Raw genomic sequence first — 11,911 nt, 5'->3', positions numbered from 1 at the left:
GTAAGTCACTCAGCATCTCACACTACATTGGTCTGAGTGTGTGCATAAGCCCAGCGCAAACCACTGGATTGTAGATTTTCCACAGATTTTTTACTTTATTTGTTAAAGGATGATTCTATAGGAGTATCCATGCCTACGAACTGAAGAAACTTCTTTTTCAAAAATGACACATATGTTATTTTAAAAACGGAAAAAGTAAACACTTCAGAATTTGAGAGATTTAGGGCCTTGTTAGAATGATGTTAATGATGTTTAATCATTAAAATTTAGTATTCTGCTCTTGTGAAAGAAGTAGTCTGTTAATGTGTTCTCTGAAAATACACAGGAATATACAGAAGTTTCAGATAACTGCATAGAATAGATCATATCTACAACATCATCTGGCAGGATAGAAATTGTGTCTATTTTTTTTGCCTTTTAAAATATTGAGTAGATGGTCCTGGCCACTAGGTACGGGCATTGTGAAGGATCCTGTCAGAATACAAATGAAACGTGAACGTTTAAAACCTTAAGACAAATTAAATATCTTTTTGTTTGAAAGGATCAGAGGAAAGTATTCCTCTTGCTTATTAAAAAGAAACTTTGGGGGACCATTCAGGTTTAGTGTAGGCTCTATTTTGAAAACAGCTTAGGGACTTCTTGCTTTTCTTGTGCCTTTAAAATTCTATGTCATGGTATTACAATAGATCAGATTGGGAGGATGGGGCAAAGGGTTCAGATGCAAGACCTAATTAGATTGTGGAATCCTCAGAATTTGATGGAGATGTGCTGGTTCTCAGGGAGAGATGGGGCTAAGAGGACTCAGGGCTCTGGTTCCCAAGTGGTCAGGGATTCTATTATGTCTTGCACCAAGATGAGGAAACCGATTTGTGAGGAGGGAGAGTTCAGTTTCTGACCTGCCAAGTTTGTGGGGGTCCCCTTCCATCACTTTATGCCTCCTAGGTAGCTGCGAATCTTTGGGTGTGGAACCTGGGCGAGAAGTCGCAGCTAGAGAATTCAAGGCAGTTATCACTGCCTACTAAAAGAATCCTTGAGAATCACTGGTCTAGGTAAACTGACTTAGAGGCACACTTTTCTTTTTTCCTTCTATAGTTTGGAGGCATTTTCAAACACGAATTACTCTGCCTTAATCCTCCCACGTACCCTGTTTACCTCCACAGAAAGTAATTTGGAGTAATCGAATTCGGTTAAATTCTACCTAGTTCAAATTCTTTCTCAGAGCATGGCCCAGAGTAGAAGAATGTTGGACATTAATTTAAAATTCAGTTTTCAGAAAGAGAACTTTGATTTCCACGTTTAGCACGATTGTTTCCACTTGTTCACTATTATCAGTGAAGTACTACCAAGAGTACGGTTAAACGTATGACTCATCCTCCCGACTTTGGGTGGGTGCTGTATCTCCATTTAACAGATAAGAACGCAAGTTCTTAAACAGAAACTGTTCATAAACAGAGAGTTTATGAATTTGACCCAAATCACAAACCTATAAAGGAGGTGGGTGAGCCCAAATACAGCCTCTCTCCACGACCCAGTCCCCTCACCCGACTTCGCTGTACTTTCAGCAAATTTAAAACCACCCATAGCGAATTAAAGAAATTCCCTTATTTTGTCCCCGTTTCCCCAGAATCCCTAGAGCACCGTATTACTATTTCTTGCACGAGTTTGAGGCTTTAACTTGTAGCCTTGGCGTGATGAAACGGATGGTGACATTTTGCTTGGCTGACTCGCCCCTCTAACGTAATTCACGCTTCGGGCGGGCTTCCCCCTCCGCAGACGGGAAGCGCAACAGCGCGGCCCGCCCTCCCGGCCGCGAGCTCGGAGAGGCTGGTTAAGGGGCTCGTCGGACCCCGCCCGCGCTCCCGGCGCCTCCCCAGGCCCCTCCTCCTCGCCCAGGATGCACCTGGTTGAAAACAAAATCCCACGTGACTGGCTCTGCTCTCAGGCCATCATGGCGTCTCCCAGTGGGAAGGGAGCCCGGCCGCCGGAGGCTCCTGGCTGCGGGCCCCGGCCGCTCGCTCGGGACTTGGTGGACTCCGTGGACGACGCCGAGGGGCTGTACGTGGCTGTCGAGCGGTGTCCGCTGTGCAACACTACCCGCCGGCGGCTGACCTGCGCCAAGTGCGTCCAGAACGGCGATTTCGTTTACTTCGACGGCCGCGACCGGGAGAGGTACGGCAGCCGCCACGGCGCTATTGTTTCTTCCCTGGGTGTCTCCTACTGCTCCGCGAATGGAGGTTAGAGCCTGGGGCTCGGGTCCGGGGCCCGGAGCCCCGCGAGAGGAGAGGGAATATGGGGAGGGTAGCCGCTTTGCTTCCAGGGGTCGGGAGTGGGGACCAGAGGAGGGAAGGTTGCGGTTTCCCCACTAACACGCACCCCCCCCCCCCCCCACCTCCCCGAGAGGAGTCTGATCCTACGGTGCTCCTTGGTACTAAAGGTAAGGGATACATGGTGACCCTGGATGAATTTTCCCCTATTACTGTCATAGGGTTGGATTCTCGGCACTTTGCTGGACTTTCATTCAAAAGCTGGGTTTAACCTTTATCTTCGAAAGCACGTTCATTCTCTAGAGGAGAGACCAGGAGAGAATCAGATTACTGATTAAGGAGGATTCTGGCCATGGTGCCCCTATGTCACAGCTGGATCTTGTTAGGAGACATGCTTATTCTGATGTGTGAACTAGGACTAGCTAGTTGTTCCCTTTTCCGCTTTATGCCTCCGAAGATCACTTTGGATATTAAGGCATTTGGCGATGTGTTTTGGCTTTATTTAAAAATCCGGACTGAGAGGCATAAGCCCTTAGTTAAGAGAATTAAATTTCAGAGCATGTTTTGGCCTTGTTTTGAAACTAAACACAGAGCTACTGGTTTCTGGTTAAGATAATTGAAAAATTAGTGTGATTAACTGCAGGATCTCAGCTTTTGTTTCAGTGATTTAATGTCATTGACGGTAAGGTAACTTTTTGAGAGTGAAAGTTCAAGTATTCATTTACAACAACTCAGTAGGTTTTTTATCTCTAACTTACTGTTGAGGACACTGCACAGTAAGTGCCTGCCTTGGTCACACAGGTAATAAGCATAGGGACCAGAATTAAAATCCGGATGCTCTGAGTATATCGTATATCATGTACCCAACCACAGGATTGTACAATCTCTATATTTGGAAATGTTTGGAGTTCCTAGTATTTCTCTCATCATGAATGGAGTTTCTCTTTCGAGTTTTGTATGGTATCTTTTTAGTTCATTGCTGTTTCTCATTGATGCACTTGATGGATTTAGAAATTGCTGGTGTAATAAGTGATAGCTTTAAAAATTAAACCAGTTGTTTCACTATAAGACTACCAGGCATGAGATGGCAGTGTCTAACTGATGGAGTTTATCAAGGGTTCGGTTCCGGCCTCTCTTCTCTGTCTCTACTTTTTCCCAGATCCACTGCCATGATTTAAATAATGGCCATGCGTTAAAGATGCCTGTCAGACTTGTATCTCCAACTCAGACCTCTTTGAGATCCAGTAAGCAGCTGCCTACTCAACATCTGTTTCTAAATTTGTAATAAGTACCTCCATTTTAAGATGGCAAACTGAACTCATGGTTTTCCATGATAAATCTTTTCCTCCCATGCTCATCCCAACCCAGTAAATGGTAACCTCATTGTTCTTTGATACAGGTCAAAAAAGCCTGCCTAGCCTTCCTTGACTCCCCTCTTAACACCACCATATCTAATTCCATCAAGAAATCCTGTTTGCTCTTTAAAACCTATCTAAATCTGACCCTTTCACTATTTCCTGGTCTGATCCACGAGAGGATTATTGCTTCTTGAGTTTCTGCTTCTACCCTTGCTCCCTTATAGTGTAATTTCCATCTTGCAGCTGAAGTAACACCACTCCTCTACTCTACAAGTCTTTGATCTTGCAAGCGTTCTTTGTTTTACCCAAAGTAAAAAAAAGGTGAAATCCTTAACAGAAGTTCCATATCGCCTGTTCCCCTCTGATCTCTTTTTTCCCTTACCTACTCTGCTGTACGACCCTGGACTCCCTGCCAGTCTTCAAACATACGAAGAACACTCCTGCCTCAGGGCCAGTACGGTCTTACTCAGACTGCCGAGAGCTCTTTTCTCCCAGAAATCTTCAGGGCTGCTTCCTTTGTATCCTTCAGACCTCTGCTTATATGTTAGAGAAGCTCTCTCTATCCATTTAATTAAAATTGTAACCTCCTTTCCCACCTGCTTTGTTGTCTTTCATAGCACTTAGCACTCTCTTATGGTTTACATGTCAATTTGTCTAACTGCCCCCCCCCAACTACAGTGGTGGAGGCTGTAGGAAGACAGAACTTTTATCAATTTTGTACTCTCTTGTATCTTCACATATTAGAATTAGTAAAGATTTATTGAATGATTGAATGACACTACCCCTTTTTCCTAAACTTAGTCTGATCCTAAGCCATTTCATGATTATCCATCATCATCTATTTGTTACTAAAGCCAGAAACCTGGGAGTTATTCTAGACTTTCCCTTTCTTCTTATTCCATGTCTTTAAATCATTGGCAAGGCTAATTTGATTTGCTCCAAAATAGGTCTCAAATTGGTTTACTTCTAGTCCAGACAAATATCATTTCTTTCCTGACTACTTATTGGTTTCATTTCATTTACCCATATAACTCCACGCAGCAGCCACAGAAATGTCAATCAGATAATGTCACAGTTTTGTTTAAATTTCTTGGTGGCTTTCCACTGCACTTCGAATAAAATTCAAGCTTCTTACTGTGGCATATAAAGTTTTATTTGATTTGTCTTCTGCTTATCTTCTAACTTTGGCTATAAGTTTGGATTCATGCTGCATTGAATTGAATACACACTCTACCGCTTGCTATGTGATTTTGAACAAGTTTCTTAACCTCTCCTATGCTTGTTTAGGTCCTTTTGAAAATGGGAAGGGAAAATCTAACTTCATTGGTTCAGTAATGATGATGTAAGAGTGTGCATTAAAGTACTTAGCATGATGTCTAGCATATATTAAGTACTCAGAAAATAAACTCATGCCATATTCCCTCATACTTCTCTGTAGTCAGAAACCTTTTATCAGATCCTCAAACATACAAAACTTTTCCACCACTGGACCTTTTCCCTTGCTGTTCCTTGTGCCTGAACATTTTGCCTTCTGATTGCCGCTTTGTCTTTCAACTCTCACCTTAAATGTAACTTAATCAGCAAGGCCTTCCCTGACCTTCAGTAAGATATATTCCCCCTTCCATCTCCCCTCCGCCATGCCGTCATTTTTGTTGCAACACTCTGTTCTTTCATGGTACTGAGCATGATATGTAATGTTATTTATTCAGGGAAGATACCTGCATCCAGAATGCAGTTCCTGGACGGCGTGTGTTCTGATTCTGTTCAGTCAGATCACTGGTGCTGAGTGTGGCAGCAGCGCATAGCACATGGTAGGCATATTGTTGAAAGAATGGCAAAGGCAATACCACTTTCAAAACTGAGATCAAGATTTTTTGCTAAATCTGAATATTAAAGTCAATTTTCGGAAGAGGGGTGTGTAATCATGGATTTCTTTTTCTGACCAAGCAGACAAATGAAGAGCAAATACCAGAATCATCCAAACTTTTAGAGATAAAAAAGAAACTTTAGGGTTCAGGGATGACAAAACTGCCACAGTGGTCTGCCCAGCCCGCTTCACTTCATTCTCCATCTTTCCCTTTTCCCAACTGTGCATTCCTTAATAAGTGGAATGTTTTGTTTTGTTTTCTTTTGTTCCCCAGAATAGTGCCCAATATCTAGTAGGATGTAAGAATCTCTTAAGACCCAGGACCACTGTCCTAATAGTAAAATCATTTTTAATGTGCTCTCAGTGGGCACAGCTATCTGCACAAAATATCCTGGCACGTTATAGAGGAGAAAGGTCTCTTACTCTCAGGGAATTACACTTAATACTAATAAACCTTAAATTGTGCAGGTCATAGCTTGAGTTTGAAATATTCTCCTGTCCTTAGTATTTATGAAAAATTTTGTATTCTCTGCTTTGCTTCCTTCAGTCTCTCATACTTCATAAGAAGCCCCTCACTAACTGTGGGAAACAATTAGGTATAGAATGTGGACACTTACAGCGTAATGGGAAAACCCTTGTTTAACCTCTGATTTCTTTTTGGTAAATTAGCCAAATCAGCTGTGCCTCCATGGATCTTGAATGTGATGATGTATATCAGAGTGCTTATAAATTTATTTTTTCAGTCTTCATTAATAGACTAGCTGAATGTAAAGGTTTTAATAGTTTAGCAGTTGAAAGAAAATTAGTGAGGTATCAACAGTCTACTTCACAACAATTAGTTCCTTTGACTCCTAAGTAGGGAACATGGGTCTTCACATGATTTTGTGGACTGAGTGAGTTTGGCAGATAGATTGATTGAAAAATATCTAAATGAATATTTTATTGTTGTTGTTCAGTGGGAAGATTGATAATATTGGTATCCTCACCAACACTGTCCTGTCCTCATCCCCCACCTTGGCCCCATTCCTAAAACAATACCCACTTTCTTCTCTGATTTTTATCTGCCTTTTAACTTATATACTTCTTTAAGAGATGAAGAGGAATGATACTAAGCAGCCTTCCCAACACAATCTTATTTGAATTTTGATTAACTTTTTAAAATTACAGGGCTTTTTACAGGAACAAAATTTTCTGGATTTACATTTTTGACGCCAGAAATAATACTGTTACCCCTTAGATAACTGACAAGTTAAACTAATCTTTCCACTCAACCCATAGAGTGGAAATTGGTTACCAGTTTATGGTAAGTGTAGGAATGAGATGGGGAACATAATCTGAGGATAACCAGAGACTGCAGCATCCAAAAAAATCTGTCTGCTGGTTTAGAACCAGTTATTTTAACTTGTGGATCAGAAAAGAAAGACATTTATAAGTATATGAATATTGCTTTTATAAGTAGGTTTTCAGAAATGATGCAGAATTATCTTCACTTAGGACTTTTTTTTTAATATTTTATTTATTTGACAGAGAGAAATCACAACTAGGCAGAGAGGCAGGCAGAGAGAGGAGGAAGCAGGCTCCCCGCAGAGCAGAGCAGAGAGCCCCACGCGGGGCTTGATCCCAGGACCCTGGGATCATGACCTGAGCCGAAGGCAGAGGCTTTAACCCACTGAGCCACCCAGGCGCCCCCTTCACTTAGGACTTTTAAGAGTATGTGTTGCACTTTAACCAGGAAACAAATACAGGTGCTAAATAAATTGGGTGGTGGGATATAAGACAAGCAGAAAATTTTAAATGTTATTGAAGATTTCAAAGGGAAGACACATCCAATGTCCACAAATTATTCTTTTTTTTTTTTTTTAAAGATTTAATTATTTATTTTAGAGAGAGTGTGTGTGCACAGAGGGAAGGGGCAGGGAGAGAGGGGGAAGGAATCTCATGCAGACTCCCTACTGAGTACAGAGCCAGACCCCAGGCTGGATCTCACCACCTTGAAATCATGACCTGAGCTGAAATCAAGAGTCGGACACTTAACCGACTGAGCCACGCAGGTGCCCTCCCATCTCCACCCAGAATTATTCTTTAGATATTTCTGTTTTCTAGATCTTTTTGGTTGTCAGTCGACATAGCCTATAAGAATCTACTGTCTTGAGAATTCAGTTCCAAACCCACAGTTGAATACCCTGCTCAGTTTGTCAACCTCTCTTCTCTTTTTGACTGTGTCCTTCAGGAAGGAACTCAGCTGCCATCCCATGAAGCTTAGTAATTGTGTTTATACCAACATATGTACGTCTGCTAAGAAGATAACAGCTTCTGTTTCAGTCAGTATCAGTGGCTACTCTTATCATTATGCCTTCTAGAATTTGTAAAAGGCTTTCACATTTATGATCTCATTTGTTCCTTACCTCAAACCCATGAGTTATGAACCTATTTTTAACATGAGGAAATACAGAGTATTTGTATCTTTATTTACTCCTGGGCTCTACTAATTCTTAAACTCACTTCCAGATCTGAACTGTATTTTTATATATGTAGTTCAGTTTAATACATTAGTGAGATTAAGTACAAAATCACTCATTGCAATGAAGAAAAAGGGAAACTAGTATATGTTGTGGGCAAAGTTGCCTGTACCTTAATGTTCACATTTATCTTATTTAATCCTTGTAACCAAGTAGGATAAGCCTTATTCCTGTTTTACAAGTGAGGAAACTAAACAGTGCTTTGTTTCTATTTTCTTTTAATGACTTATCCTTCATTCCTGCCAGTGGAGTATATTTTTATCCTATTTTCTCATATTCTAAGTATTCTAACATGATAAAAGAACCATCCTGATAAGGATCATGTTGTTGTCGTTGTTGTTTCATATTGCATTTGTCTGTAAACCTCATACCCTTGTATGCCTAAGGAATTTAAGGAAGATTAGGAATTCCTAGGATGACTAGGAATTCTTACCATGTTAGTATCTTTTTTTTTTTTTTTAAGATTTTATTTATTTGACAGGCAGAGATCACAAGTAGGCAGAGAGGCAGGCAGAGAGAGAGGGGGAAGCAGGCTCCCCGCTAAGCAGAGAGCCCGATGCGGGGCTTGATCCCAGGACTGTGAGACCATAACCTGAGGCGAAGGCAGAGGCCTAACCCACTGAGCCACCCAGTCGTCCCCCATGTTAGTATCTTAATTGAAGAAATATTTAGTTCTGTAACCATCTCTGCTTGCATAAGAGAGAGATCTGTGCTCTCACTGCCCTGTTTATAGAACTAGAAATTATCATTAATTCTTCTAACAAACCTGTGCCCAAATCAGAGATGGGGAATCTTCTCCACTTTCAACCTAAAAACTGTTAGTACTTATTTCCCCTTTTAAATTTAAGGACCCCAAGGACTGTACCCTGACTCAGGAGACCTAAGAACTTTTAGGGGATTATGTATATATTTTTATGGTATATATGATCCTCTGAGGAGAAGCATGAGAAATTTTGATTGATTGGTGTCTTTTTCTGACTGTAGATGGACATGTCATTATTGTAGAAAACTAAAATACAGAAATCCCTAAAGGAGAATTTTACCGATAAATTTCACAGCTCTGTTAATAATTTGTTATATTTCCTTCCAGACTTGTTGATTTGCATGTGTATGTGTGTGCTTACAGATTTTTTTCATTTGGAAAATAAAATATATACATACCATGTGTATGGTGTGTTGTACCTTTTTTTTAACTCAACATCTCATAAACATGTCTTCAAAAATATTATAATCTCCTGCATGGCAATATAGTATCATTTGACAAATTGTTCTATAGAACATCAAAGTTGTTTCCAATTTTTGCTATTATGACCGATTTCATGATTGGTGCCTTCAGATATAAATTTTCCTCCTCATCTCTGATCTGTTTCTTTGAACTGCATTAACTGGTTCAAAGGGTTTAATGTTTTTAAGGCTCTGAACTCCACATTTGAAAGGTTATTATTTCTTTCCTGCCTCTCTTAAAATTCATTAGTGTTTGTCTCTTAGACTTTTCTGTTGCCATATTCTTGGGCACAAAGTAAACTTACATTCCTAGGATGAGGGCAAGGACAGAGCAGGCAGATGAGGGATTAGAGTTATTTTAGGAAAGGACATGCTTAGGACATAGTAAGTACTCAACTTGTGGGTGTTATGAGGATGTTAATTATCACCTAGACTTAATAGCCGAATTAATGACATGGATCCCTGATAGAGTACACAGCCTGGTGCTGGTTTTCTGGTAGTATAGAGTAGATTTGTGTGAATAGTCCAGCCTGTGGATAGATCCGCTCAGTTGCCTGGGATTGTGACCCTGGAACAGTGTGGAGAGAGAGGGCTCACACTCCTAGCTGATGCCTCAGTAGCAGCACACCCCTAACCCTGTTACCCTTCCTGCTGTGTTGAAATGCTTTCGTGCAAGGCAAATTAGCTCTTTGCCTTGTGAAACGTTAGAATTCCCTCTGCCTATCATGCCTTCCTTCCCTTCTCAGGGCCGGCTCTAACCCATCCCCAAGTCAGCCCAGACAGGCATGATGCCCTGAGCTGGGCTGTGTGCCGATGCTGGGACCACCCCCACACTGTGTGACCGCCAACCCCTATTCTCATCTGTCTCCATTGCAGGAGAACTGTTTAAAAGTTAGTTTAAGGGAGTACTTTTTCCTTTTTTTTTTTTTTTTTTTTGAGATTTTATTTATTTGACATAGAGAAAGCACAAGCAGGAGGAGCGGCAGATAGGAGAGGGAGAAGCAGACCCTCTGCTGAGCAGGGAGCCCGATGTGGAACTGGATCCTAGGACCCCAGGATCATGACCTGAGCCAAAGGCAGATGCTTAACCCACTGAGCCACCCAGGTTTGCCCAAGGGAGTACTTTTTTAATGGGGAAAATCATAGTTGCAAAGTATGGGAAAATTTAGGAGACAAAGTCCATTTAAAGAAGTACTTTTTTTTTAACAGTTTATAATTTATTTATTTATTTATTTTTTCAGTGTAACAGTATTCATTGTTTTTGCACAACACCCAGGGCTCCATGCAACATGTGCCCTCCCTATTACCCACCACCTGGTTCCCCCAACCTCCCACCCCTGCCCCTTCAAAACCCCCAGGTTGTTTCTCAGAGTCCATAGTCTCTCATGGTCCGCCTCCCCTTCCAATTTCCCCCAAAGGAAGTACTTTTTTTAGGGAAAAAACTACGTGTGGAGGATTTTTGGTAAATACATTTTTAAATTGGGAGAGAATATCTAGTGTTGTAAAATCCCCAGAGCCTGGTATAGTTTCACTGGCAGATTCCTTTCAGGAAACAGCCCAAAACTAGAGCCATTCAACAACAGCAAAAGAATTGCTAAATGTACCGCATAAAAGTTTGAAAAGTTCTGTAGAGCAGAAACACACTTCAGTCAGAAAGCAAAGTGAGAAAAAGTAATTTCAAGATGTTGGAAAGAAAAATGGCTAATTTTCCTAATAATCCTTTAAAAAGCTACAGAAAAATGAACAAGAGACACGGGAACAACAAAAGAAAAGTAAGTAGCCAATAAGATAGGAAAAAGCATTCAACATTTCTAATAGTGAAATAAAAGCGAAAAGACGGATTATGATCTTTGGGGAAGGAGGCGGGGAGGCCGGTCAGCTTAGCAAAGACTAAAAAGTGTGCAGTTTGGAGAGAGTGAGTACTCACTGTTGGTGGGGTTGTAAATTATATGAAATGATTCTGAGGAAATTAAAGATAACTGCCAGAATTTTGTATGTAAATACCTGATCCAGCAGTTTCTTTCATTAATAGGAATTTCTGAGAAACCTAAAAGCTTTTAAAGATTTGTGCACTAGGATATTCACTTACAACATTACTGATAATAGTGAAAATTTGGAAGTGATGCCAATGTTCATCAGTAGGAGTTCATATAAATTATAGGATGTTCATTCACTGAAATTCTGTGTATTGTTGAAGAATGCAATTAGTTGGTATGTCCCAACATGGAAAAAGACACAAGATAATTTATGTGATAAACCCTACTTTTGGAAGATAGTACATAAAATATTCCTTTCCTCCCCGCCTTTTTTTTTTTTTTTTTTTTTTTTTTTTTGGTAAAATATGTATCCTTAAACCTAGTTTGGGGGCTCATGAGTGGTTAAGCATCTGCCTTTGGCTCAGGTCATGGTCTCAGGGTCCTGGGATCGAGCCCCATATCCGGCTCTCTGTGCAGCGGGGAGTCTTCTTCCTTTCCCTCTGCCCCTCACTCCTGTTCTCTCTCTCTCTCTCTCAAATGAGTAAATAAAATCTCTAAAGAAAATCTAGTTTGAATATGATGACTGCATTAATCTTTCTATTTCTTGGAAACCGTATTGAGAAAGCACAGACTTGTGGAATGAATTTATCTTTCCATGAGTGGGGGGACGGAGAATGCAGAGAATGGATGAGTGTGCAGATGA

General features: G+C 40.8%; 1 protein-coding gene across 3 annotated transcripts in view; it reads left to right on the top strand.

Annotated features, from left to right (window-relative positions):
* The first annotated feature begins 1,945 nt into the window (after positions 1 to 1,945).
* The window catches only part of ATG14 (autophagy related 14), a 36,988-nt gene continuing 27,022 nt past the window's right edge, over positions 1,946 to 11,911 (top strand). For all 3 annotated transcript variants that reach the window (XM_046008822.1, XM_046008821.1, XM_046008820.1), the window contains exon 1: positions 1,946 to 2,169. In XM_046008822.1, coding sequence (XP_045864778.1) covers positions 1,949 to 2,169 — 221 coding nt within the window. In that variant the 5' untranslated portion in view covers positions 1,946 to 1,948. The remainder of the gene's footprint in view (positions 2,170 to 11,911) is intronic.

This window comes from Meles meles, chromosome 6 (genome assembly GCF_922984935.1).
Source record: "Meles meles chromosome 6, mMelMel3.1 paternal haplotype, whole genome shotgun sequence".
NCBI classification, from domain to species: Eukaryota; Metazoa; Chordata; class Mammalia; order Carnivora; family Mustelidae; genus Meles; species Meles meles.
Note: the sequence above shows the minus strand (reverse complement) of the source record. Positions and strands in the feature narration are given on the sequence as shown.